The following is a 27,810-nucleotide window of genomic DNA, read 5'->3' on the forward strand; positions in this document are numbered from 1 at the left end:
GAACGTTCCTTGGGCTGGGGAGGTCAGCAGAAAGCTCTGCCAGAGGGGCTGGAGCAGAAGTTTTCTGCTTCGTTAAGTCATTTGGTGCCTGTGCCCGAGAGGGACTTTGTCCTCGCATCCAAGGAGCCCGGAGGAGCTCGGAGAGCCTGACAGCGAGTGGTTCCCTTTGGGGAAATGCCGCGGGGACCAGGTTTCGCTCCAGCAGCGCCGCCATCGTGGTGCTGAGGTGAGCCCCCAGGCCCTGTGGGGCTGGGGACTGGGCTGGCAGAACCCCTCCTGAACACTTGTGGGGCTCCGGGAGGGTTCACGCTTAAGCTCTACGGGGCGGGAGGCCTGAGGCCTGCGCCCGGTGGGGCGGGCCCGCCCCACCGGGCGCAGGCCTCAGGCCTCCCGCCCCACCAGCCATAGAGCGGGGCTAGAGCGCCGCCGCCGCGCTTCCGTCGGCCCGCCCGCCATCTTAGGCGCGGGCAGTGAAGCCGCCCCCATTGAAGCCGTGCCTCGCACCGCCGGGCGGAGGCGCCCGCGTTCTCAACCGGAGCCGGGAAAGCGGGCGGCGCACACGTCGCCCACCACCACCGAGGAGGGAGAGTTCTCACGCCGTCCGCACGCCTCTTCCTCAGGTACCGGCGCTGTTCGGGCAGTAGCTGATACCCTTCTGCCGCTGTGAAGGGAGAGCGCGGCCGCTGTGCCCTCACCTAAGATGGCGGCGGGGGCGGTCTCTCTCCGCGGAGAAGATGGCCGCCGAGGGGAGCGGCGCTCTAGGCGGGTGGCGGAACTCGCTTCGCTGGGCGAGGGCAGCGGGAGGGACCCCCGCCGCACATCCCTCTCTGGTAGGGACCCCCTATCCCACCGTAGGGACACCCCTCCACCCTTGCTGCCTCACAGGGAAACCCCCTAGCGCCCCTCCTTCCAACCTTCCCGCGCCCCGCCTCAGCTCACCCCCACCTTCTCCAGCCAAGGGAGCCCCTCTCTGCCTTGCTCCCCACCCGCCCCCATTTGGAGGGTCTTCCCTGGTGCATGAGGTGCCTCTGGGTGAGCGTGGGGCGGGTTTGGGTTGGGGTTACCCGAGGCCTGGCTCCTGGGGAGCGGGGGTCGCTCTGCAGGCAGCGCGCTGCCCTCCCCCAGCCCCAAGGCGGCCCCTGCTGCTGCTCCATTTTATTTTAACAGTCATATTTTCCACACGCGCAGCCCCCTTTTATACTTTGCCACCGGAGTGGACCAGCAAGACCATAGGTAGCGGAAGGGTTCCCCCCTCCCCTCCTTCTCCTCCTTCTCTCCACCCCTTAAGGGGCGGTGATCGTGGCAGAGAGGAAGAAAAGGATGCCACGGAAGCTGTTGTTGCCTTATAAATCTGTTTTTTCTCACTTTCGAGCTCCACGGGGGTTGTATGACTCTGTGGCGATGAACGCAGCCAGAAGTGGCTATCGGGTCTTCTCGGCCAACTCCACAGCAGCCTGCACCGAGCTGGCGAAGAGGATCACGGAGTAAGTTCCCTCTCTTTCAAGTTTCTCTTCCCCCCCCCCCCCTCCCTGCCTCCCAGAGCTCCTCCGAGCAGGCAGGCTTTCTTCAGAGCGGCTGGAGAGGCTTTTGGCATTCTCCCGCCTTCCCAAGCCAAAGGTGCCTGCTGTGACCGCCTTTGCTCCAGAGGTTTTGCGCTGAGGGTGTTCAGCAGCTCTGACTTCCTCCTCGGCGCCGTCTCATCACTCCTGATAACTCACTTTGACCCAGCCCCGAAGATGGACCCGCTGCTTTCTGCCTCTTGCATCTCTGGCATCCATTTCAACGCTGGAAAGGCCGGGCTGTGGCAAAAGCTGCTCGTTTTTTGGGGAGGGAGAAGGTGAAACTTGGCTGAATAAACCTCACAAAGCATTTTTAACTGGTTGGGGAGATGCTCAAAACTTTCTCAGCTGCTTTTCGTGGGGACGGGCTGGCGACCGTGTGTGCTCAACAGCTGCCCCGTTTGGGGCGTGGAGAGCGTTGCCTGTGCAGACCTCGGGTGCGAGACCAGGAGTGGCACAAACCAAAGTGGGTTACCGAGCCTGCATTTCGGTGGGGTAGGAGAGCTGGGCAGCACTTGCTAACAAAAGAGCGTTTCGTTTAGGGGTAGAAGTGTGCCCCCCACCCTTTTTTTTTTTTAATTTTCTTTTGTTTTCAGCCTATTGATTTGGGTAGAGTGTGACCTTGGCTTGGCAGGGATGGATGCACTGGGTCCTGCTGAAGGAGATATGTAACAGCTGGCTCCAAAATGGGGCACAGAGGAGCACTGAGTTTACCCTGACACTTGATCTTTTGTTTTGCATTAGTTTGGTTCAAATCAGGGCGCTTCCAGTGAAAGGGGCTTTTCTGAGACAGGCACCTGTGCATTGGGGAGCTGTCATCCCAAAGCAGGATTTGGGATTCCTTTCTGCTGCTTCTCAGCTACAGTTCATAGGGAGCTGCTCCCAAAGTCGAGGGGGCTCAGTGCTTGTTGGCCTGCTGCAGCAGATAGCATCCTTGCTACCCCTTAGGCAGCTGCCAGCCCGTTCCTGTGTCCAAGGGTGTGCTTAAATTGGAAACATTACTAAATACAGGTGTGCTGCCACCTTAAACTGGCAGAACGCTTGGTTATTCATCCAGCTAGCTTCATAAACAGTGTGTTCAATCCTTAGCACAGATTATCTCCACGAAGCTGACTTGGCTGTTTGTCTGGGATTGCTGGTGTTGATGGGATGCGTGTTGGATAATAGCGATGGACTTCTTTGGGTGTGAGGCGGAGGTGTTTGGGAGTGGAAAGCTTTTTTTTTTTTTTTTGGTTCATGTATTTTTACTGTATTTGGTCAGTTCCATATCATTTTCCCTTCACTGATACAACTGAAAATAAAGTCCCTGTATATATAAAAAAATAAGTTTTGCTGCAACAGATGGGACATGGGTTTACAAGGCTTGTCCTGTTGCGTCAACGCAGAACGTAACAGAAGTCCCCTGGGGACGAGCTTCAAGTTCTCAGGACTGAAAGAGCAAACAGGCAATCTTTATTCTCTGCTCTTTGCCTTAAAAATAACTCACTTTTTTTTTTTTTTTTTAAAAGATGTAATGAGAAGAGACACGGAGCAGGCTTCCCCAGGCCATGGCGCGTGCAGCCGGCTGCGTGACGTGCTGCGGTAACGCTCTGCAGGGCTCCCAGTGATGCTCTGAGGGTGAATGACAGCAGGTTCCAGAGAGTGACCTGCTGGCAGTCCTGCACGAAGTAAACTTTTAACAGAGGCGATGTGGGCTTTTCGCTTTGGTTCTGACGTCAGTGAGGACGTTGGATGCTCCGGTGGCGGGGTGAGCCCACCAGTGCGGTACACAGCTACTGCTTAAACGGAGACTTAAGGACACGTAGCTTTACTGTCTGTAAAATGGGATTTTAGTGACCGCTCTGAAATGGAAAGGAGTAAAGCATTATGAGGTTTCGTTGGAGGGGGGTGTGCAAAATCTGGAACCGTTAATAGCACAGATTTATCCACGGTCCAATGTCGCCAAAAAAACCCCCAAAAGGTTATTTTCAGCATCCCGTGCGGTGGATTTGCGCTGACTTCCCTTAGGAGCTCAGGGGCTGTTCCAACGCGTTTGTAATCCATCCCTTGTTTTTTCAGGTTGCAAAAGCTGCGTGACTGCTGCCTTCCCCCCTGTGTCCCATCCCAGCCCGTACTTTGCTGGGGAGGTCAGTTGCACCTTTTAATAGAGTTGGAGCAGTCTTAGAAGGGTGAGTCTGTCCTCTAATATTGTGCGTTCTTTTTAAAGTTTTTTTATGACCTTTAGTATAAGTAGTAAAAGAACTTTAAAACAACACGCAATATTAGGAGTAGGGCCCCTTGAGACACGTGTCCATCTAGGCTCTGTTGCTGTTTGCCTGTAGATGTTAAAATTGATACTTGAGGAGTCCTTTGTTTAAAGCCTGTGTGACATAAAGCAGACATCTGAAAGCAGTGCAGTCTCCTTGCTCATTCCTTTAATGCAAAACTTCCAGAGTTGCTTTCGATTCAGGCTCTGAGCGTGGCCTTCTGGCACACTGCCTATCTTGACCATTTCCCATTATGCATTCTTGTCTGGTTATGGGATGAGGGACTAAGTGGTCGGTTTAACTTTCACTTGCAGTTTTCAGAGCTTTTGTGGATGTTAGCGGCTGCCAGGGAGAGGAGATGGTGCTGACTTAAGAGAACCAAATACCTTGTGAAACTTGAAATAATAAGAGATGCTTCTTAGATTCAGGATCACTGAAAGACAAATAAAATCAGATGTTTACTTGTATCTTATAAATTGAGAAGGGTGATTATTTTTCTTTAAATCCTTTCCCAGATGGAAAGAGAACTCCTGCTGTAATTAGGACACTTGGCTTCTGATTACAAGCTGCACTTGCAGGGGAGAAAGATAATTTCTGTGACCAGTGCTGATCCCTAACGGGCCTTGTGTGCTGCTGGAGGTCTCCAGAGTCCAACAGATGCATTTAGATCTCCCTCTGACTGCAGTGTTTGGCACAGAGGGTACAAAAATTACAGTCCGCTCCCTGCTTGTTGTGTTTGGGTTCGAGGGCATTGCTGATTGAAGGTTGCTGATGCCTCCCCAGTGCTCCTGCAGGTCTGCCTTGTGTGGGATGTGATACTGTCGTAAACCCATCGCAGACTGGATGTGCGTTTCCTAGACATTCATTTGGTTTGCAGCACGGACAGTGCTGGTGATCTGAAGATAAAAGCAGTGTCGTGAGCCTGAACAACATGGAGTAATGAGGAAGAGATGGAGACTTGCGTTCTGATCTCTGGTCGTAGGGAGCCGGGTACACAACGCTAAAACCAGGGTGGTGTTTTCTGTGAGCGAGCGGGAGGCGAGACCCTGCTTTTGGAAGAGGCAGTGCGTCGGGAGGCCTTGCAGCAACCTCTCTCAGCTGAAGGAGAATTTCTGATGGGACGGAGGAAGAGTAATGTCAGCCTTCCTCGTTAGGTCATCTTGCCAGCATGTGAGAGGACAGCACAGGGGAGTTGAGTCAGATCACAGTAACCTCGTGATGCTGCTCTCCCCTCGTCTCCCAACCCCATTCTTGCCTTTTGGAGAGAGCTCGTGTGGTGCTACGGGAGGAGGGGAGGTGGCACCAACTCTTTTCCACCTCAGAAGACGCAGCACTGTGGCAGGAGGCCGACAGATTACAGGGCGAAACTGCATCAGAGGATTTTTGGAAAGGGGGAAGAATAACCAGCTACAAAGTAGTGTAGTTGGAGGGGATTACAGGCGGGGGGACAGTGCTGGAGTAGGGTGAGCGTGGAGCAGTTGGGCTTTGAGATTTTCTGTGCAGCTTAGATGGAGCACGTAGTGTGGCTGAGCAGGGTGGCTTTGCCTGGTGGCTTTCTGTGCTGGCCAGCGCTGGGGTGAGGGGAGGTTCCTTCACAAGGAGCGGACTGGTAGGAGCAGAGGAAGATCTGCGTGGTGTTTGCCGGCGGTTCAGCTGCACGGCTTTGGCGCGGCTCAGCAAGCGGTGCGAGTGCTGGGTGGCTCTGGGTACAAGAGGCAGCCGAGCAGCAGGGACTGTCCTTCAAGTGTCCAGTCGTGCTGGGTGGATGCAGAGAGGTAAAGGGCAGCTCAGATTTCTCAGCAGATGGCCTTGTATCCACGAAGCTGCTGTTCCTTTTCCTTTCCTGGGTGGTTCTTGTAGTGGGAGATTAGGAAATAGACCGAGGACCTGCCACTGTGCTGGCTGGACCAGTTGACTGATCTTTAAATAAAGGTTTGCTTGAGTTTGAAAAGCAAGTCAAAGTCAGTCTGTGGCTTGCTTTGGCCGTGGCCGAGCATGGAGCAGATCCTCTGCTGTCAGCTCCAGCTCCTTCGGGAGCCTGCAGCGGTTCGTGGAGTCCCTGGGTGTGGGGACAATCAGGTATTGCAGAGCTGAGACCAGTGAAAGTGTTTGTAACGAAGAGGGTAATGCCAAAATAAAATCAAACTGTAGACAAGGGCTTCATCTGTATGCAGATTGCTCTTCAAATTGAATGTTTGCACTGCAGGCTGGCTGGAAGCTTCCTTCGGAGGTAACCAAGTGTCCTTTACCTGGCTGTCCTTTGTCTCGAGAGCCTGGCATAGCGGATTTTGACAGTCTTCAGAGGAGCATTTTAAAGTACAGTCTAATACAACCTTGTGGCGTTTCCTAAAATACTGCAGCGTGTCGCTTCCTTATTAAAGGATAGGTGACTTCTGAGCCGCTCACATTTAGGCTGTGAATTTGAGACAGATTTTTAGAAACACTCTTGTATCCGCAGCTTAATTTCCTCTTGGCATGTCTTGAGACTGCGGAAGGTTAGATCATCTTTCCTGGGCAATGTTTACAGAGAGTGATATTCCACATCAATATAGATTTTTACTGGCCAAGTACCCCGAGTAGGATTTTTAAAGCCATAAAGGGAGTTTTTCTCTTAGATGCTATCGGGTCCTAGAGGAGTGGTTTAGTGACGGAATTGGTGCGAGGACAGCAGAGCGGAGCGAGGAGCGGGGCTTTCCCCATCAGGAGCAGCGAGTGGTCACATAGGGGAAGCTTACACTGAGATGGCATTAAAAACCTTAAAATCTGGGAGCATCATGGAGTAGCAACACCTTGATCCCTCTGCTCTGAGCTTGACAGGACCGTTTGTGCATAGCTTTTTTTAACAGATCCCAGTTCTGAAGCTGCTTTTAAAAACAAAACCAATGCCAAACTGAGTTTCTGTCTCTCTTGGATGGAGGAGGGAGCTTCCATGAGTGAACTGCTGCTCTGATGTCGGCACAGGGCTGGTTAACAAGTGAGACTTCTGCGAATACTGTCAAATCCGCCTGACTGTTCCCCAGTCTTAAACACTTCAGTATCAGCAAAAGCCCCCCCAGCTGCCCCGTAGCCAAACACTGCACCACACAGGAGCCCTTTTGTCGATGGAGCTCGTTTTGCTGGGAGATGTGATTTAGCTACAAGACCTTAAAGTAGTATTTTTGCCAGAAGAAGCTGTAGCTCTCTGTGGGGCTGTGTGCTCTGGGTCACCTGTAGTGGCAGCCTTTTCTTTCCTAGTGTAGATCTGCCCCTGTCTGCAGACAAGGGATCCAGTGTTTGTGAAAGCTTCTGTTCATATGGTTATGCCGTTAGTCCTGAAGCCCAATTCTTGCTGTCAGTTTAATTCCTCTATCGCATAAAGCAACGAGCAGTTGGGAGCTGCTTCACGGGGAGAATTGAGAGAGAAAAGAGCTGGGGATGGAGTGGGGGGGGAGGAACATGGAGAGGTGACGGGAAGGTGGAATTTATCTTTGAGCTTTGTGGCAAATGGTTGCGCTCGGGCTGTGTGGTGGCTAAGGCCGTGCTCTGTCCTTGACTTGGGCGCAAATCTCCCTTTTGACACAAGTCCTGTGGAATTCGGTGTTTTACAACAGGAGCTGCACGAAAACTTCACTCTTTAATAGCCTTGACTAAATCAAGGGTTTATCAGGCTCCTTCGCTGGCTGAAGTCTCAGCTTACACCGAGCCTTCAGAAATGGATTTAGTGGAAGGTGTGCCCCTCGGGTAAACATACCTGAACTGCTTTGGTCCATCTGCCGTGCCGGCAGCTCGCAGGGCTGCAGAGCGCTGCAGACGGGGTTGATGTCTGACTTTTATGGGCGTTTTTATCTCGTATCCTTCCCATTGCCTCCCCTCTTGTTTACTTGCAGTCAACGGTTAGGGCAGAGATGGGATTTAGTGTCTGACCAGAGCGATCTACTGCTGCTCGTTCCTTTGAGTTGGCAGCTGCTTACTGTCGCTTCTGCTGCTATCTGCACCCAGATTTGGCAAGCTGAGCTGTTTAGTGTCCCTCTTTCCATCGGGGGGGAAAACTTGCCTTTCCCAGTTCTTGTTTCACAGCACAGAAACTGCATTGCTGCTGTACAATCTGAGGAGGGGACCACTGGGCTCTGGCTTCTTCTTGCCAGCTCCATCCTCACAGAGCGTCACAAACCTCCACTGTGTGTGTTTGCCACCTCTTAGCGTTGGAAGCTCCACCTTCCAAGGGGTGTTTTGCCGAGATGTGTCTGGCTGGACTGGTTTTGAAGCTTTCCCTCCCGCCACGAGGTGTGGGGTTGACCGAGGGCGCTTGCACGGTGTCGTTCACGGAGGTTTTTTTTTTTTCCTGGTAGCGAGGTAGGAACGTGCTGTCTGCAGTGAAGTCAGGGCACACGTGCCTCCAAAGGGAGCTTGCAAGACTTGCCGTGCCGTTGTGGAGGAACAAGCGTGAGTCATGAAACGTTTCCCCCCACACACTGGTTTGTTTTGTGTGTGTGGTGCTTGAGCTTGTTGCGACTTGGATGCTTTGGCAGCGATCAGGCCAAAGCTTAGCGGTTGCAAATGCCTGACTGCCATCGGAAAGGCAGCGGGATCCCAATGGGTGGCAGCAAGTGCTTGATGGATCCCGTCTGCAAAACTCACCTCCTCTGTGCGTCTGTCCCTGGGGTGCCCAGGCATGCCTTTGCTTGACCAGCTGCCAGCTCTTTTTTGTTTTTTGGTTTGTTTTTTGAAGATACTGAAGGTCCTGGGGACGCCTTTGTATCGCAGCTGCAGGCTTTAGCTTGGCAGGGCTGATGAGAGAGGTTGAATTCGAGGTTTAGGTGGCTTGCCTGCTCTGGACTGCGCGGCGCCCGGAGGATGCTGCAGCCGGTACCCGAGCCGGACTGGTTCCAGTCTCGCACGTACGATTCTCGATGTGGGAGTTTACTCACCAGCCCCAGCCGTGGCAAAACGTGCTGCCAGACACACGCTCGGGAACGCCTGTGTGCCAAACACGTGCTTTGCAGCCAGCTAAGCAAACATATCGCCTTGCATTCGAGTATGTGTTATCGCTGCTGCCCCAGGCACGCTTCCCAGGCCAGCTTCGAGCTGAGACCTCCAGCCTGTAGGCTCGTGGCCCAGCCTGGCAGTTGCTGGTGGGCCAGCAAGCGTGTCGGTGTCGGGCTGCCTCGCTCCTTGACTTCTGAAAAAAACGTATCTTTGTGGCAATTTAAGTACGAGGCTGAGTCTGTGGCTAAGGAGGTGGAGAGAGACCGACTGCTGAGGGCGGTAGGCCGGGGGAAAGGCGGTGACGGGTGTGGGCCCTTTATTTAGGGTTAGTCCCGATTCACGTAGTTTTGGTGTGTGGCCAGGTAGATACAGTGTACGTGTGAGCAGGAAACTGCTGCTGTAATCAGCTCGTTGAACAAAGGTATTTTTCAAGCATAAACTGTTTCCTAATCCAGCGTGTGGGCACGGCCACGGGGCAGCCCCTAGAAGAGAGGAGGAACTTGCCCTCTGCTCCAGCCAGCTGGGTTGCAGCAGCACAGCTATCCCAAGGGGCTCGCCGGTGCGGGGTCTCTCAGCTGAGGCTCACGGTTAAAGCACACGTGCCTCTAAATACTTACTAGTGGATTACTTGTCAGTACGGTTAAATACAGAAGTGCCACCTGAGGGAATAATTGGCCTTTTGGAGACTTCTAAAATGCTCTTCAAAATGAATCTTTCTTTGATAAGAAAGAAATTTTTTTTAAAAAAGAAAAGGAGGGGGCGACTAATATCTGTTGTGATGAATGTTGTAGGTTTGACATTTAAGAAGAGGAAGGAGTAATTTGAAAAAATCAGAAAACCGTTTTTTTTGAAGTTAAAATCTCTTCAGTCGGCTGAGTTATTTCAGAAGGAAGGTTGGGGGGGGAAGACATGGGAGTCAAAAAAAAAAAAAAGTGACTTCGTTGCCATTAATCAAGTCTGAGTAAATCGTTACTGTTTAGTTCCACAACAGATCTGCCTGAGGTGGCATTGTGCGGGCTGGCAAGGTGTCCTTCGCCATCGGGAGACACGGCCTCTGGTCACTCGCACGAGGCCTGGCTCGAGGAGTGTGGCTGCCGTAGAGCGGCGAGTCCCGGGGACGCCGGAGGGCAGGAGCCCCCTGGGGAAGGGGGGGACACGTAGTTCTGCAGCCTGGCTGGCACGCTCAGCTCCCTGTTAGGCAATGCTGTGTTTTGTTGGTGTATGGGGTTTGGTCCAGTCTCTGGTTTAGATCACGAACCTCTGGGTTCCTCTGGTTTTTAATTTCCTTTGTTTTTCTCTCTCTCTCCAGGCGTCTTGGTGCTGAGCTGGGGAAATCTGTGGTGTACCAGGAAACTAATGGAGGTAAGAGAAATCTTTACTATTTGCAACTGTTTTGAGGTAGTCTTAGAAATACTGGGTAATTCCATCGACCAAACCTGTCTAATAAGGGGGTGATTCAGCCGTGATGTTACTGCTGCTCCTGGCAGTGTTAAACCTCCATGTCTGACCTCGGACAAAGCAATTAAATGTGCTCCTTGTTTTCCCGTGTTACTTCATTTGTCTGCCCATCAGCTAACTCTTGTATGAAGGAGAGCCCTACCTGGGGTGTTAGCTGCTACAAAACCTTACACGCTCTTGTGCTTAGCAAAACATCTCCCAGGTTTAAAAGTGATGACCTGCTTTCTAAGTGTCTGCCTTGCAGACTTTTAAATTATCCCCTTGTTCCAGCCCTCCCCTGCCACATGCAGTTTACAGCTGCCCTAGCAAGGACCGGTCCTCTTGCTTTAAAGAGTGCAAAGTCAGGGCTGTGCAGGGGACCGTGCTTCGTGGAGCTTGCTTTCATCTCTTTAAATGTGGCAAGTGTTGCTTCTCAGATGCTGGGCTAAAACACAAGGATATTGGCTAATGGTTCAGTGGCTAAGAGTCATTTACTGGTTCAAGACCTCAAGTTACCTTGTTTGCAAGAGAGACCAGAACCAGGGAGCTGATACAGGCTAGAGGAAGGGGTGGGAACGGGGCTGGCTCAGCGTGAGGATTTGTGATAGCGCTGCTGCTGCTCTTGCAGCTAGAATGGGCCACGTGGCATGTAAGCTGCCGTGGGTAGGGTTGGGTTGGCTGTTGAGTTCGTGCTGGTGAGAGCTCGCTGCCCTTTGGGGTTCGTTTTAAATCAGGTCGCTTGCTGCGAGATCTGAAGTCGTTCTTCATCGCTGCGCAGCAAATCGATCTGCTTTCAGCAGAGTCCCTTCAGGTCACTGCCAGTGCCCAGGCCATTAGACTTGGAATTCAGCAGCTGGGTGGATATTTCTCTCACTTATCGCTGTCCTCCAGTTCACAACTGTGTGGGACGTGAGTGGCTGAGACAGGCACCTCGGGAAAGCTGGTGTCATCGCTTTGGTTTTGCGGAGCTGCTTCGGGGCTCGGCTTTTGCGTTTGAGTCCGGGCCTGTAGGAATGCTGCTCAGAGACCCGGGGTTCCAGCTCGTGTCAGTGTTGAAATGTCTTGACCTTGATGGTGAAATTGGGGCGTTCTCCCTTTGCACTTTGTGCTGCCGGTGTTGCCTTGGGCTATCCAGCCTGTATGGAGCTGACCCCATAGTAAGCTGCAAAAGAGCCGAGTTACCTTCTTGGTAAGTCCTGAAGGTTGTTCTGCTTTGGGTGCTTCATTGTTCAGTAATGAATGTGGCTTTGACAGCTTTCAGCACGCAGCGGGGAGAATTGAAAAGGATCTCTCTCTGAGAGTTAGGTAATTGTCTTCTACAGGTAAGAGAACAGCTATTCAGCCTGGTTTTGCTTTGTAAATACAACTACTCACTGGTATGTTGTGCCAGCTCTTTACTTCCCGGGACCAGCCCTTGGAGAATCCACTTGGCCCATCTCTGTATGTGGGTAGCGGGTGTATGTGCACAAAGGGCAAAGAAGCAAGTCCTCATCTGCCCTGACCAGTGGGCAAAGCTGCTGCTGAAACATGGGCTGGTACCACTGTAAAGCTGATGTTTGGAAACAAAACTGACTGTTTTCAATCCTTTTCAGAAACAAGAGTTGAAATAAAAGAATCTGTCCGGGGACAGGATATCTTCATTATACAGACAATCCCCAGGTAAGGGACCTGTGGCTGAGTTTTATGGCTGTGAGATGCTTTGAATTTCTGGTTCAGCAGGTTGTTTGATAGATTTGCTCACCGTTAGCCAGCATGATAACCAGTTTCTTGCTTTGACTTACGTTTAGGACACCACATAGTGTTAAGCTGTTAAAATTCCCAGAGGATCGCTTGCATCACAGCAAACTGAGACGCTTCCCATCGAATAGCTTAAGTGTGTCACTTGAGGCAAGAGCAAGTATGACTGATGCCTTCAAGTGAAACATCCCTGGGCTGTGTGTTGGTGTCCTTGCAGGACACCTTGCTCGGTGATTTTGGACTAGCATTTCCGTTTCAGGATGTGTAATTTCCTCTGCTTTCCAATTACGAAGCAGCAGAGCCAGCAACAAACAGCAGCTATTGCTTTCATTACAGCCTGGATTACTCTTCCCCTTTTGCTGTAGCGATGTGAAACTGAGCTCAGGTGGAAGCCCAACTCACAGTTCTTAAGGATGTTGGGCCTTTTCTGAAGTGGGCCTTTCTGGGTTTTATTTTGGGCTGTTCTAGCCTTGGAGTAAGAGGAGAAAGAAGTGTGGCAAGGAGTCAGGGGGCTAGAAAACCATCTGCTAACCCTGGGAACCTTGCTGGCTGAGGAAGTGTGTAGCAAGGTAGCGCTAGTATGGTGGGAAGGGAACCTACATACAAATGATAACTGCAGAATGACCAACTATCAGTAGGGGAGGTGCTGTTCTCAGAGATGAGGTGTTAATAAGTTGCCTTTTCCACGATTAGCAAAACAAGGGTATTCTTGCTCCGATGCTTTTTTCCAAGTTACCAAGTTCTGCTCGGATTTTGGACATCGCAAGAACTAATAAGTACCAGAGCTCAAGTAGGTAGCAGAATACCCTTGAAACAGAATTTTTCCTTGCTTGCCAAAGAAGTAGAGCCCAGTGAGAATTCAAGTTCACTTCCTCTTTGTAGTGCTTGGCCTGTTGTTAAAGAAGTCAGTAGGACAATGAGAGCAGCTTGCTCACTTCTGGAGTTCCTCTTGCAGGCTGAGTCATTTTCCTAGAGCTGATCTCTCTCCAGAGAGATGCTCCGAGTGTTTCCTCCCTCAGGGAGCAACTAAATCTCCACAAGATGAAAATCCAGTGATGCAGGATTATGTTTCGGGTGAATAGTGCCATTCTCCTCTCCCTCGTGAGAGAGTTCTCTGAAATAACTTGTAACTGAGAGCTGTGTAAACATGAAACAGATAAGGTGTTCAGAGAGAGAGAGAACTCCGAGCAGTAGGGACAACAATCCCCTCCCAAAACAGAGAGGAAAACCTCCCCTGCTTTTAACTTGTTGATCCCCTTGTTTTTCCGTAAACTGAATTCAACGTTGTGGGCCAAGAAATGGTCCTTTTTATCCAAGATGTTTAAGACCCTCCAGGCGAGGAGCTACCATTGTGCAGCCAAGTCATCTTTTATTCTTAAGGTGCGGCTGTTCCTTGCTGCATTGCTTGAGAGGACAGGTTCAAGGGCATCTCAGTCTTTCAGTGGATTTCAGGAAGCTTTTCAGGAGAGTAAAAACTACTGTGTTGAATAATCCAAGAATAGGACTTCTGCACTCGGCAGCGGTTTGAAAAGCAAACAAAATACTAGGGCTCGGTAAGAAAGGCGTAGAAAGGGAAACAACGTTGTTATGCTGCAGTATGAGTTCACAGTCTGCATCTTAAATGCACAGAGAGAGAACAGAAAGGCCTGCGTATTTGATACGAGCTCCCTGTCCAAAAAGCATATAGCAGAACTAAAAGAGTTACCAAGGCAGGTATCATCCAAGGCTGTTGGTGTGTGGACTAGCATTCATATGAAGGAAAACCACATAGCTCGTGTGTAAACTGTAGGAAGATGAAAGAGTTGGTGGTTTAGTGACACACTAAAAGCAAAAGGAGTCTTTTAGTGCTGGGTGTTGGTGCTGAGGGTTGCAGAGTCGATTGGCAGCTTCACGTAAGCCATTTGCTCAGCCCTGAGAACAAGGATCTCCAGGGATGTCTCGGGCAGGGATGGGGAGCGGTGAGGGAGGCTCCAGGCTGCTGCAGAAGGGTGGGTGGTAAGTAGGGTGTGGGGGATAGCAGGGCTGGCTCTAAATGTCCTGGTAATGAGCTGACAGTCCCCGTGTGCGGTCTTGGCTCAGGCTTTCCAGCAGTAACTGCGAGCGCAGCTTCAAGGCAGGAGACGGGGAGGGCAGCGGGGAGGCTGGGATGCTCGCCTGGCTACCTGACCTGGAGATGCCGTGGCTGGGGTTCCACTGCAATTGTTCTTTTCCCCCAATTTGTCCCCACCCCGAGCCAGGCCCTTGGTTGGGGTCAGTGCCCGTCGCAGAGGAGCAGATCAGCGTGGCGCGTGGCTCAGCGTGAAGCATCCAGGAGGGTGCTCCTTGCCTCCACGAGCCCCCCCACCCGGGGCCTTACTGGAGAGACAGGCACGTCCACCTCTGCCTTACGCCTGTGCCGGCTGGTCTGCAGGAGCTCTGTGCAGCGTGGGGAGAGAGGTGCTCCTCCTTGAGTAATTGCTCACCGAGGTGGCTACCAGTGTCCCACAGCAGCACCAGCACTGCTGACGCCTTCTGAAATCAGCGGTAACCCTTTCTCCCAGGAGCAGTCGTCTTCTCTATCTGCTCTCCGTCTGAATATATATATTTTTTTAAAGATTCTGTGATGAACTTTAAATAGGCTTAAACTTGGCCACTTTGTTTTTATACAACACTGATAGTAGCATCTTTTTCTCCTCTCGTGGCCCCACTGGCACAGCTAAAACGCCGAAAGGAAGAAACAGTTCTTTGTTTGCTCGTTGTCCTACGTGGCAGGGGGCTATGTTTTATGTAATTCTTGGCTGGGTGCTTCAGAGCTGACAAAGCTTTCTTGTGTGTGAACGGCATTGTGCGCGAGGGCTGGCGGGGCCAGCAGGAGAGCAGAGACTCAGGGCGCTCACAAATGAAGAGGCACAAACGGAGGTTAATTTCGGAAGGAAGGGGGGAGCGATGGAGAAATGGAAATGGCGAGAGGTTTGTCACGGGTCACGCAGACGGTGGCTTGGTAAATGGTAGCTCTGAGCTCTTGGGGAAGCCATCCCCGGTGGTCAGGAGGAAAACGGGTCCTCGAGCGGTGCCTGGGTAACATCCAAAAAGCTCTGCAGAGCTTTAAGCTGCTCTGTGCTGTTTATTCCTCTGCTGCTGCGTGGAAAGATGGCCCGCTCAGCTCCTGCTCTGTCACCATGGGCTCCACGGCTGAGCAACAGCCAGTGCTGTCCTGCTGGGGACCCGTCTGGGGGAGTGGTGTGTTATTTGGGGCTGTCCGTGCTGAAAACGCCCAAGCAAGGGTGTCTGCATTGTAGGAGGGTTGCCTGTCCCTGTGTCTTCTCTGAAGTGCTTGTTCTTCAGTTCCCAAACGGTCTCGAGTCAGTTTGTGGCGATGCAGTGTCTCGTGGTGTTGGTTTTAAGGAACTAAAAGGATTTGGCTTTTTTTCCCCCTTTCCCAAAATGAATTAAAATGCAGATTAATTACACTCGTGCTGGGCCACACCAGTCATCATGGTGAAGCTAACTGAAAATGGGGTTTTACATGTGTTCTGTGCTGGTCTACAGATACGTTCTGCCTAGGTTACTTTTTTTGTTTTTTCTTTCAAGAAACAGTCATTTAGCATTTACTGTGCTGTTGCTTCTTCCATCTCTAGGCAGGCTAGATAGCGTGGAGGTGCTGACCTCTGCCAAAGTGATGCATCTCGACTTTGTACTGCTCCAAAATGCAGTATTTCTTAAGGCAGGAAAAATAACCTGCCTTACATTGTTAAAAATAAAACTACCCTAATAAATCCAGTGTGGGTGAAGTTGTGTTGGCTGCATGTGTGCTGCTTCCTGAAAAGATTTTATTTCAAAATACACTGTATGAAGTGGTATTTGTTCCAACGTAAATGAAAAAATGCCTTTTTTTTTTTTGTGGTGATGATGGAGGGAAATCATCATACACCTCATGTTAGAATACAAAATTCCGGTCCACAGCTCTTGGGTGCTGGAGTCGTGTCCTCTACGTACAAGTTGATTGTAATGTGCCGTGGCACGACGGAAGGAGCTGTACGGTGACAGTCTGGGTCTTGCATACAGTAGTGTAAGACGTAGCACTGTTTGCCTGGAAGTTTGGTGAGGAGAGGCGTGGGTATAAAAGGAAAAGGAGCTGCACTGGCAAAACACCTACTGATATTTGGAATGGCTTTCCAATCTCCTAGAGATGTGAACACCGCTGTCATGGAGCTGCTGATAATGGCGTATGCACTGAAGACTTCCTGTGCCAGGAACATCATTGGGGTCATCCCCTACTTCCCCTACAGCAAACAGAGCAAAATGAGGAAGAGGGGCTCTATAGTCTGCAAGCTGCTGGCCTCAATGCTCGCCAAGGCAGGTGAGTGTCACAGGGAGCAGCCGCGTGGCAGGCTTGGGCGCTGCTGGGCATCCCAGAGGGCGTCTCTCCTTCTGCTCTTCTCCTGTTTGATGTGGGGACCTGCTGCTGAGCCCTTGAGCCACGTGGGGGAATTAATTTTCTTCGGTTTAATTTAAATTGTTTGTAACTTGCACCTGGGGAAGCGGCCTAGAAGCGTCGTATTGAAGTGCAGTGTCAGCCTAGTGCTGTGACTTGTCGCATGCCTGTTTCTCATTGTGTCTGTGGAACTTTTTTGGTTAATCTCTTTATGCTTGTTTTATCACGTGGCACAATAGTCGGAGTAATAGCTAAAATAGTCTGGAAAATGGAGATATTTGAGGAACTCCAGCCATGTGGGAGTTGTCTCAAGGACTTGTTCTTTTCTTTTTTCTTTTTTTTTTTTTTTTTTTTTTCCCCTAGGTTTAACACACATTATCACTATGGACCTTCATCAAAAGGAAATTCAAGGCTTCTTTAGCTTCCCAGTCGACAACCTGAGAGCATCCCCTTTCTTGCTTCAGTATATACAGGAAGAAGTGAGGTTACTCTAGTTCTATATATATCAACTTGTCTTAACAAGACAGCGGCATTGGGCCCCTGCTTATGTGGAGGTTGTGTTGTCAGGCTAGGTCAATCGTTCTGAGAATTAATTCTTTCTCAGGAGGTACCTATTGCATGTTTCTGTGGGAAAATATTATATTGTACAATTGTGCCTGGAAAGAAACTGAACTCTTGACCGTAAGCAGAAGATGAGCTTGCCCTCTGTAGAGTTAGTGCCATTTGAGAGGTGCTGTTTGTGCTCCTGCGTGTAATCACCTTTTAAGTCCCGTTAAACTGTCTCCTCTCGCCCTTTGTTCAGGGGTGGATGTCTGACTGCTCTGAATTATTGATAGACTTTGTCTTGGGCTGAGTGTAGGAATGCTGAGCACAGCAGGGCTGGGGGCAGGGCACGGCGGTTTTATTTTCCATGTGCAAGGGACCATGTGCAGGGCGAGCAAGGCTTCCCCCTGTGGGGAGGTGGGCCCTGGGTTCAGACCTTCCCCTGCAGACAGCAGTAGCTGCCGCTGGTCCGTGTAGGGCAGGTTAAATACAGTGAATGTTCCCACCTCTGCCCGTTTTGAGTGCAAGGCCAGCGCCTTCTCTGCGCTGGCACTGGGGCTTCGTGATACCAGTTTGATACCTCTGCCCCCCAGAGCCCATCACCACACCTTCCCTTTCCTTCCCCACGCTGTGTTGCCACAGAGTGAAGATTTGGGTCTGGGGAAGGAGAGCGGGGCACGATGGTTCAGGCATGTATCAAATCGGCTGCTTGCTGGCGAGTAGGTCTTTACTTACATAACTTTTTGTCACATCTAGATTCCAGATTACAGGAACGCAGTTATTGTAGCCAAATCTCCTGATGCAGCTAAAAGGTAAATGGATACTTTACTAGATGGTCAAAAGTAACTTGGAAAAGGTCTGGGCTGATGGGAAATACACCAGGAAAAATATGGGAGGGTCGCAAATGGATCAGCCATCTGGTCCGTAAGCCCTCCGTGTCTGGAAACGGGATGGGAGTCTGCAGCGGTGCAGATGGGCAGCTGAATTGTGGAGTCCCAACCCTGTGGGAGTAAACTCTGGAGGGCTCTGCTGCTGCAGGGCTAGGTGGTTCACCTGGGGCCGGGATCAGACTTGCTGCCTGAGTTTCAGCAGTGGCTGACCGTCTCAGAAAGCATTTAGCGTATGGAGGAATGCCAGGAGACCCCTGTGGTGGAGCCGAGGGGTAGAGTGGGCTTTGGGATATTAAGGAGGAATGAAAAGTGGCTTGTGGTGAAGTTTCTTGCTGGGGAACAGCCACAGAGGTGCAGCCTTTGCTTGCCCTGTTGGGTCTGGGAGAGGCTTGCTGCACTGGGCTGAGAAGTTGCATCAGCCCAACATCCTCCTGACATGCTGTGGTTGTCCTGCAGGGCTCAGTCCTACGCTGAGAGACTACGGCTGGGACTAGCAGTGATCCATGGAGAGGCTCAGTGTACAGAGCAGGACATGGACGATGGACGTCACTCCCCTCCGATGGTCAAAAATGCAACTGTGCATCCCGGTCTGGAGCTGCCGTGTAAGATTAAGCTTCTCTGCTTACCTTTGGGCAAAAACAGAGAGAAGTTTGGTGGGAAATTGCTGTTGCTTTAGCTGTGTAGGTATAACCGACCTAATGGTAGTTGGATCAGTGGAATTTTTCTCATGGGAAGGTTGGTATCAGTGAGTTGTAGGAGAAGGTACAGGGAAAGGTTTTTATTTAACTCTTTCTGGCCATGCAGAGCATCGGTGTTGTCCTTGGCTGCGCCCACTCAACAGTGTCAGACTGACGAACCTCTGGTAAAGGCGGTGCTTTTACAGTGCTCAGCCACAAAACTCATTGAGCTAACGAACGGAAAAGAAACGCAGAAGTGTACCGAACGTGGGACCAGCCACCGAGACTGCTGTCCCCGCTGTGGAGGGGAGGGCTGGCCTTTGTCTTCCCCTCTTGCTGCAGCCATTGTTACTGCTGGAGATTTTCTTCGTATTGGCAGCCAGGTGATCATGTTCCAGGGTCTGTTTTGAGAAGGTTTTGAGGTTTATGTGGCTAGGGTGAATAGGATTCTCCGAGAGCATTGCTGAGCTCCTTGCTGTGCTCTTGCCATCGATTATTAAGCTGCTGATCTGGGAGCACAGAGCAAAAGAAAAAGGAAGAAACCCGTGTTCTGGGAAACGCCGTCCTCTTAGGATTGGTTGTGTTCCTGCAACAGCAGCGGTCAAGTAAGATCAGTACAATCAAGATCAGCTCCCTCTTGGGAGGATTTTAGCTTTCTAGGTAGATGGTGGTAGGACAGAATGGAGGGCAGTGACTGTGGCTGAGAAGTGACCGTGGGAAAGGGTGCGTGGTGCTGTGTGTGGTAAGGAGCTACCCCTCGTGCGGCCAAACTCAATTATACCGGCGGTGGCTGGGGCTACTGATGAGCGTCTCCTCTCAGCTTTTGAAGTTTAAGGAGAACATCCAACCAGTTTGTGAGCAGGTCGTGGAGGGGGAGGCAAGTAAGACTGCAGGCCTTTTACATTACCCCAGTCATCGCTCGCTGTAATACCGTCAGTTGAACAATGCTTGTGTTGCTGGTGAAACCCCTCTTGGGCCTTGAGGGACAGCTGGGGTTTGGCAACGGAAGTTTGGGACTTCATCTTGATTGTCCCCCTTCTTACATGGAGATTTATTCATGCCCTTTTCCAACAAAACAGGAATTTGTGTGGTTACTCTTGGCCTTTTCCTTCCCCTCCTACTCTGAAGAGGATGCTGTCCTCCACAGTATCACAAGCTGATACTTGTCTGCTACCAGGGCGTTGATGCAACTGTATATTGATTTCCAACCATGTCACTTCAGGGAAGCTCAGCTGTGGGAGCTTGTGCTGCTGGAGAGCCCTGGAAGTGGTAGCTCGTACAGAAATGGGCCCTTGTCCAGTTTAGTTTTGATTCCAGTGGAAAACTGTTATCAGTCCTCACCTATCCAAACGCAAAGTAATTTGCTGTGTATCACCACTTTCTTACTTTATCTCCTGCAGAAACTCAAGCACTTGATTAATGACCTTACATTCCTGCGTGCCTTAGGCACAAGTGTAAAACAATCAAGCTGTGGCTTGGTAGCTGTCTTTTGGCGAGATGTGGGGTAGATTATGGGGTGAACTTGTCCAGAACTCTCAGCAGTAAGTGGCTTTTCTCTCCAGTTTTCTAACCTGATGGATACCTGGTTTTGAGTGAGATAGATAAAAGTCTGTTACTGGAGGTGTAAAATACTGAGGTGATATCTGCCTAAAAGCAGCCTGTAAGCTTCTAGTGCATCCTGGTGGTGTCGCAGCATCTGCTGCGGAGCTGTGCTGTGCCAGGCAGAGGTGAAAACGCAGCCAGGGTTAGGGCATGCTGGGAGTGTCTGTACTTACCCTCTGTGCTACACGTTCTTTCTTGTCCAGTTGAGTGATTTGAAAAGCGTCTTCCCACCTCAAGTGGCACATCAAACCCACCCCTTGGGCAGCTCTTCCTGCTCTGTGTAGCATCACCAGCAATTCTGGCGGTGTGAAGTCCGATGGCAGAGTGAAGCAGGGTTCAGCTTTGTCCCTGTGCTGTTGGGTGTGAAAGGTAGGACGTGTGCTACTCGCCCAGAGCTGTGTCTGTGTGCTTCCCTCCGCCAAAACTGGCCAGAAAAAACTCCGGTGGTTGAAACACAACCAGTCTCCAGGTCTGCCTGGCTCAGCTCCCCCAAAGCTGGGTCTGGGCAGGTAGGAGGTGGGGGTACTCCTGTGGCTGAGACTCGCCGTGGAGCAGCCTGCTCTGGGCTACAGAGAGATCGGTGTGGAGCATCCTGTCCCCCCTCTCCAGGCTCTGCACTTGAGGATCCCTGGCAGTGGCGTTACAGCCAGAAGGGAGGCGAAAGCCGTGGCTGGGAGCAGCCCCAGAGCCCTACAGCGGTGACTTGTACTTTGTGCCGTTCTGTGTGGGCTTCGTAGCGAGTTGGCTGGGCTCCTGCGTCCTGGCTCGCGCCTTTTCTCCCTGTTCTAGTAGAAATCATGTGCCTTGTTAATTAACGAGTGTTCTGCAGTGTAATGGCTGATTGATTGTCCTGAGAGTGTAGCCTGGTGTGATACCCAGATTTGGTAGCCTATGGAGCCATAACAGAAAAATGCTAAAAGTGCTTAAAATTGCACTTCTTCAGGTGCTGCGCTAAAGCGGCAGCAACAGGTCACGTCACTCAGAACGCAGGAATCGGAGCCTTTGAGGCAGGATGTCGCTGCGAGGTTGTGCTCTCGGATTGCGTGCTCTTTGTGCCTCAGGGCTTGCAGCTGGCTTGGGGCTGCGCTTTCACAACTGCGTGTGCGCTCTTTGTGTGTTTCCTCATCCTCAAGAAAAGGAGCGGAGCACCATCTGTTAAATCATTTCAGTGGCTTTGAATTTCAGTACTTTACACCGAGAGCTGATGGTCTGCTTCAGACCCAGAGCCCAGCAAACTGCCATGAAGGAGGAGAGTGTGGGTGAAAAACTGGAGTGAGCGTAGGTCTGTGCCTACTTCCCCACCCCCGTCTCTTTCCTAGGTTTAGCCTGGGCACAGGGATGTTATCTGTCCTTCCAGCTCTATCTCTTCACAAAACAGCTTGTTCTTCCCTTTTGCTCATAGACTCTGTTGTAAATGCAGCGCTATTTTTCTTGGGGATTATCACTTTAATGCACGCTGTTAGCTCCAGAGTTTCTTTTAGCCATTCTTAACCCGTTTTTCACCACTTAATGAAAGCAACAGGTTTAGGCACCTGGGAATGCTGTTTCTTCGTGCCAGTGATAATCTTGCCTTGAACGTGTGGCGCTTCATCACTCCCATCAGAATGAAAGCGCAAGTTACAGTGTGCGGGTTATTTCCCCACCACCCCTTGGTGTTCTTTGGTATTCTTGTTTTATAAAAATGGTGGTTGGTTTGGGTTTTTTCTCTTCTCTTTCTTTTTTTTTTTTTCTTTTTCCGCCCAGAAGCTAAGATACCACAAGCATCTCTTCTGACTCTCCAGAAAAAAACCCCAGCAACTCTTTTAACCTAGACTTGCAATCCAAGGGATTATGCCAGGCAGAAGTACAGCTGTGGCTTGCTTCTGTTGCCCTCTTTTGTCTACGTGCAAATGGAGGTTTTGTGTCTGGGAGAAAAATGTTCTTTATTATTTGAATCATTTTTCAAGCCACCTTCTCATAGCAGTTCTGACATGCACGTCTTGGTATGTCCAAAGGTTCTGAAGAAAAAGAAACGGGCTGTGGTAACCTGTGCATAAGCTCTCGCCACATCGGAGCAGTTCTCTTGAGATTTGATGTGGGTAGATCTTTGGCTTGCAATTTTTTTCTTTTCTTTGCAGAGAAAATTGAACAAGAAAAAGGGAGAACTTCTCTTTAGGATCCGGGTAGGTCTACATGTTGCCTACCATACTTTAAAAGTAAAGCAAAATTGCATTTAAAACCAGACATTTAAACCCAGCATTTAAAACCAGAGTGATGCGAAGCACTGCTGCTGTTGCTAGCTGCTGTGTTAGCCTTTAAGCATAGCACGGAATGTGTCCGCTTTCTTTGTGGAACAGAAGGATACTGATTTGCTGAAAATTCGTGTGTTTGTGAGTAAAATAGTGCTGAATTTCAGCTCCCTAGGCCAGTGCACCATTTGTTTAAAAAAGCGTTTTCGCTAGCCTGGCTGTTGTAAACAGGAATGGTGCTCATCTGTGGATGCACACGAAGGGTGGGATGGCAGCCAGAGGGAATCCTTTTGGTATTTCGCAGCTCCTGCCAGGAGTTTTGTTACTGTCCAGACTAGATAATAAATTAATAACTAATCTAAGCAGGTAAGTAGTGCCTGTAATTGAAATTTATGGTCTGCTTATCTCTTCTGATGCTTAATCTTAGTTTATTACAAATATTCTTCCTTCTCATAAGAATATTTTTCCTTCAGGATTTAGACGTGACTTTGCATTTGAAAGAGGACTCAGAAATAGCAGTGCAGGGGAGGCTGGGGAATCTGTGTCCAAAGAGCAGTTAACTCTTTAAGTCCAAGGTAGCTGTGACTTTAACTGCAAAACCTGCCAAGGAGTAATGTCACTTTGGCCGGAACAGAGCCATTGGACACCTTTTATACAGTTCTGGGAGGTTTGCAGCAAACCAGCCCGTGGAGTAGGTCGTGTGTGTGAAGGACAGCTCTGCACATCAACCTCTGGAGCTGCGGCCCTTCTAATGGCTTCCGTCACATCCCTCAGTCTGACTCGCTCACCCAGCTGGGCTTGCACTCTGGGCATTCCCCGGCACTGAGGAGTTGTGGGAATAGTACTGGATCGGCCTGCTGTGCCGGATGAGGAGTTTTGTGTAGGACTTTTTTGACCCAGGAGGGCTGAAATCAATATTCAGACAGGCTTTTTGATGGGCAGTGGCTTGTGTTCTCGTGCTGCTCAAGTATTAGATTGAAGGAGGTTACCTTCAAGGAGAAAAATCTTGCTGTCTAGGGTGTCCAAAACGCCTCGGCTCTTGAGAAGCCTCTGTGGCCAGAATCCTGGCAAGACCTGAGCTGACGAAGAGGAGGGGTACCAAGTGCCTCGGTAGGACGCTTTGCTGCGCTCCCTGTAGAGAGTATAAATCCTGGGGGGTGCAGGTGGGCCAGGTAAGGGTTACAAAATGCTGGATGTTCCTCTCTGCTTCAGTGGTTAGATCAGCCGAGATTATCACCTGGTGACACGTGCATGCCCACCACCACGGCCTTTCTGTGCTGGGAGGTTTTGTGCTGCGTTCACTACATAAACCAGCACCCTCTGGCGAGTGAGAGGTTTGGCTTATGGACAGTGAGTCCCTGGCCAGTATCAGAGGCTGATTGCTGTTTGGTGTGAGTCTGAAGACTCTGTTACGTCTGGACGCTCTCAGAGCATCCCAGTTCATATCTCTGTTATTTTTTTTTTATCCTGCTGCTGGAAGTTTTTCTGGGTAAAGGTTAAAGCCTGTTACACATGTAGTTTTTGCATGAACCATGTGAGTGCCAAAGTAGCGTCAGGAGGGAGTGGAGCCTTATTTCCCAGGGCATCTCTTCACCATGCGTCAGGTAGCACAGCTCATCAGTGTATCTTTTTCCTTCCAGTTGCTGGTTGCACTGAGCTTGCAGAACTGCGTTTGAACTGGTTTTGTCCTGCTCTTTCCATTAATCCAGTTTAAAAAAAAAAAAAAAACCCAGCAAATTTGTTTCTGCAAACTTCCTTAAGCTTTCTTTGCCTGAGCAGGTATTATTAAGGTCCTTACGCCCTCTGAAAGAGCCTTGTGTGTTTGGTGATAGGAGAGAAAGCGAGCGAGCCGCAGTGCGAGTCTCAAATCCTTCAGATGAACTAGTGAGTCCAGCAGGTGAAAAGCAGCCCGTTGTAATAAAGCAGGTGCCCTTTGAGAGGTGTTACTGGGAGAAGCCCATTTGTTGTTCCCAATCATGATACCTCTTTTTTCAAGTCCTGTTCTGGAGCACAGAGGAAGTCACTGCCGTTTTCCGTAAGCTGGGTGCTGCTTTGTAGCTCTCCTTGCACGGGGGTCTGTTAGATATTTGGATTTGCTTACGGTCTCTGATGTCAGTGTGTGGTCCCCACAGAAACTGAGGGTTTCATCTTTCTGTGGCGGTGCTGCTCATTTAAGGAGGAAAACGATGGTTAAACCAGTGGTTACCCACGTAGGTGGGTGTCAGGATAACGTAAAGCACGTGTCTGTATCTGTGTGCCAGTACAAGATGCAGTTAAGGGCTGGGCCCCTTGTGTGGTGGAGCTGTTGCGGTTTGACTCAGGACTAACTAACCTGGGCTTTTTTTTTTTCTTCTTCTTCTTCTTTAGTGATGATGGCCAAGGAGAAACCGCCAATAACTGTGGTTGGAGATGTTGGAGGAAGAATTGCCATCATTGTGGTATGAGAGTGATGGGGGGGCTGTGGCTTCCTCCCAGCATCTTTTCTTGAGCTGGTTTATCCCAGAGGGTAGGAGGGATTGCTGGTGTAGGGGTGGGAGCGTGATTGTTACCACTGTTTTCTCCGGTTTTGCTGGTGGCTTTGGTTATTTCAGCTTCTGTTGAAAACCCTTTGTACTTCAGTGCTTTAAGCCCTGAAATCTCCTTGAATCTACAAATGTCAGATGACTACAAGTACTCAACAAATCCAAGACATGCAGAGAATTCTCCTGAAGTGTTTAAATAAAAACCAACCACCCAACCAATGAAACAAAAAAGCTTGCTGAGCTTCTCATACTGGTGCCGTGCTGCAGTGTACATAATCAACATGCAGCTACTATCGCCGTGAAAAAAATACCTTGCTGAAGATAAGCTCTGTGTGTGTGTGTGTGTGTGTGTGTGTGTGCACGTGCAGTGACTAATCTGTTTCCAAGACACACTATTTGTTCTGCATGCTAGCAAAAGGGTCCATAAATTAGGGAAAGGGTGTTCGCAGGTTTCAGTTGTGCACGTGGCTGTCCTTGCATCTCAACAGCAGCTGAAGTAGCCAGGAGTGATGTTTTTGTTGTTCAGCGGCATGCACGGCCAAACTGCAGGGCCTTGCAGATCCACTCCTGCCCCGCAGCCACGGTGAACTTCTGGGTTTGACGTTATTTCTGTTTCTTCTCAGGATGACATCATCGATGATGTGGAAAGCTTTGTGGCTGCTGCAGAGATCCTGAAGGAGCGTGGAGCCTACAAGATTTTTGTGATGGCTACTCACGGGCTCCTGTCAGCAGACGCCCCCCGGCTCATAGAGGAATCCTCCATCGATGAGGTGCGTCCGCTGTCTGGATCGCGGAGGAAGGGCTGGCTCTGGTGCCTGGGTTGGTTTCAAGCACCAAAACCCACAAACTGCTGTTCTTCCCCTGCCACGTCGCTCATCTCTGAAGTGACTGGTTTCATCAGATGCTTTCAGTTAGCTGGTTCTTCACTGGGGTGGGGGAAAAAGCCTGTGTGATTAATACTTGTTCAGGTCAGATCCGCTTCTCTGTGCGTGTTCTCTCCTGGTGCACAGAGAGTAGTCATCGCTGCCTGGACGCTCCCCTTCCCACGGCTGGGTGCGTGGGACTGCTTTCTCGCTGTACAGACCTCCTACCTTCCCTCTCCCCCAGCTGACGACGGGCTGCTGGGTACATGAAGAGGATGAGATTCCAAACCTCACCCTTAGTGACGAACATGTCAGATCCTGCCATCTAAATGGACCCGTCAGCCTGGGTGGAGGTGGCTGTTGTAGAGTGCTGGTTGTGCCGGTCCCGTAACAGAGTTACTGTCCTGTGGGGGAGACCATTTATTTTAATTTTTTTTTTCCTAACATCCAAGGATTTCTCCCCCTGAACTGTGACCCAGCAGGTGCACACCCCTTGGGTAGCTGTTCAGTGAGAGGAGCCTATCAGCGGCCCAACTAACAGGCTTTGCTTTCCGGCGCTCCGTAGGTGGTGGTAACCAACACGGTTCCTCACGAGGTACAGAAGCTGCAGTGCCCCAAGATAAAGACTGTGGATATCAGTTTGATTCTCTCTGAAGCCATCCGACGAATCCACAACGGCGAGTCCATGGCCTATCTCTTCCGCAACATCACTGTCGATGACTAGACCTGGCGCTGCCCCTGTCCTGGCTTCCACGAGAGAAGGAAATGTGCATGAAAAGGCAATACCATAAATTATAGGCATAACACAACCGTTTATTCTTGTAGGAGCGTGAAGGTTTTCAGGGTCTTGAGCCATGAGATCTAATAGAACAAATCATCCTGACCAGCACTTTACAGGTGAATAGAAGAGGCCACTGGCAGTGGGGAGGATTACATCCTAATTGAGAGAGGTGGAGAAAGGAGGTGGTGTTGAATTTTTAAGTTCCTTGAATTTTTATTTTATTTTTTAGTGTTATCTCTTGCCCTGTAGGGGGGGGGGTGAGAAAAGGAAAAAAAAAAAAGACGTAGTCAGCTTATGAGAAGGGACTAGAGAGGGCTCGTTGCCGTGTGGGCAGCATGAGGAGACAGCCTTTGGGTTTCTGTTTCTGACTGCGACTCGCCTGAGGGCGCGGAAGGGAGGGTGCAGGCGGCTGGGCCGGGCTGCCGGCTGCTGGCAGAGCCGATCAGCAGAGCAGCTCCTTGCCAGCTGAGCGGCCTCTCCTCGCTTGCTCAGCGTAGCAGGGACTTTCATCAAAACTAAGGTAGCGGAACATCCAGAAAGGGCAGCTTAGGGCAACCCATTCGCGGGGCTGCTCCCACCCTTGGGCCGGGGCGCTGGGAACAAGCTCACGTGTGCCTCCCAGCAGGGCAAGGGGTGCTAGTTAACGCGCTGGCCTTCGCATCATTTTGCGAGCCTTGGATCATTATTGTTGTTCAGTGGCAAGTGACGTGAGGGTCTAGGCCTCACTTGAATACTTGTCTGCACTGCGAAACCCGGCGCAATTTCTGGAGCTGCCTGGGGCTGAGTTGTGGCAGTCTCGTGGGGAAGGGGAGTTGGGACGATACCTGCCTCTAATGCAGCTGTGCTCTCCAAAACACTAACACTGAACCTGCAATAAAAAGCATAGGATTTTTCATTTTTGGTGCTTCCTGTGAACCCTCTGAACAGCTGCTGGGGCTGGTGCTGTAACCGGGCAGCTTGCAGCCGCCTTCCGCAGGGAAGCGGGGCTCGCTGCTCGCTGCTTTCTTGAGTGACACTAATCCTTGGCTGGAGGGGACACCTGAGAAAGCCATACAAGGTGCTTGCGAAGGGCTTTGTCCGCAGGATGATACAAGAATAAATTCCCAAACTGTCATCTTCCCCCTTGATGAGGCCAACAAACACCCCCTGGTAAAACCTACACCACTCTCTAGCCGGCTGATGTGAGGAACAAATCCTGCTTGGGGGGAGCACTGCTGCTGACTGGCTGTCTCTAGCAGGCAGTTGTTTAGTTTTGCTTATCCTTCAACTTCTGCCTCCATCCTTCTCTTCCACTCCAGCATCTAAAATGGGTACGGTGCCGAGGGGCAGGCGGTGACTCGGAGAGC

General features: G+C 50.6%; 1 protein-coding gene across 5 annotated transcripts; it reads left to right on the forward strand.

The window, feature by feature from the left end:
• Positions 1–557: 557 nt before the first annotated feature.
• Positions 558–27,359, forward strand: PRPSAP1 (phosphoribosyl pyrophosphate synthetase associated protein 1). 5 transcript variants are annotated; one of them, XM_086473483.1, is made up of 11 exons: positions 558–620; positions 1,373–1,484; positions 10,080–10,132; positions 11,800–11,866; positions 16,111–16,283; positions 16,722–16,837; positions 17,658–17,713; positions 18,248–18,393; positions 24,666–24,736; positions 25,444–25,590; positions 26,249–27,359. In XM_086473483.1, the coding sequence occupies exons 2-11, from the start codon at positions 1,402–1,404 to the stop codon at positions 26,405–26,407; spliced, it is 1,071 nt and encodes a 356-aa protein (XP_086329609.1). In that variant the 5' UTR covers positions 558–620; positions 1,373–1,401; the 3' UTR covers positions 26,408–27,359. The 5 variants fall into 5 exon arrangements, with proteins under 5 accessions (XP_086329609.1, XP_086329608.1, XP_086329607.1 ...); XM_086473482.1 differs by lacking the exon at positions 558–620 and adding an exon at positions 758–830; XM_086473481.1 differs by lacking the exon at positions 558–620 and having other exon boundaries at positions 1,321–1,484.
• The last annotated feature ends 451 nt before the right edge of the window (positions 27,360–27,810 follow it).

The sequence above is a fragment of the Leptosomus discolor genome, chromosome 15, assembly GCF_034619465.1.
Source record: "Leptosomus discolor isolate bLepDis1 chromosome 15, bLepDis1.hap2, whole genome shotgun sequence".
Taxonomy (NCBI): domain Eukaryota; kingdom Metazoa; phylum Chordata; class Aves; order Leptosomiformes; family Leptosomidae; genus Leptosomus; species Leptosomus discolor.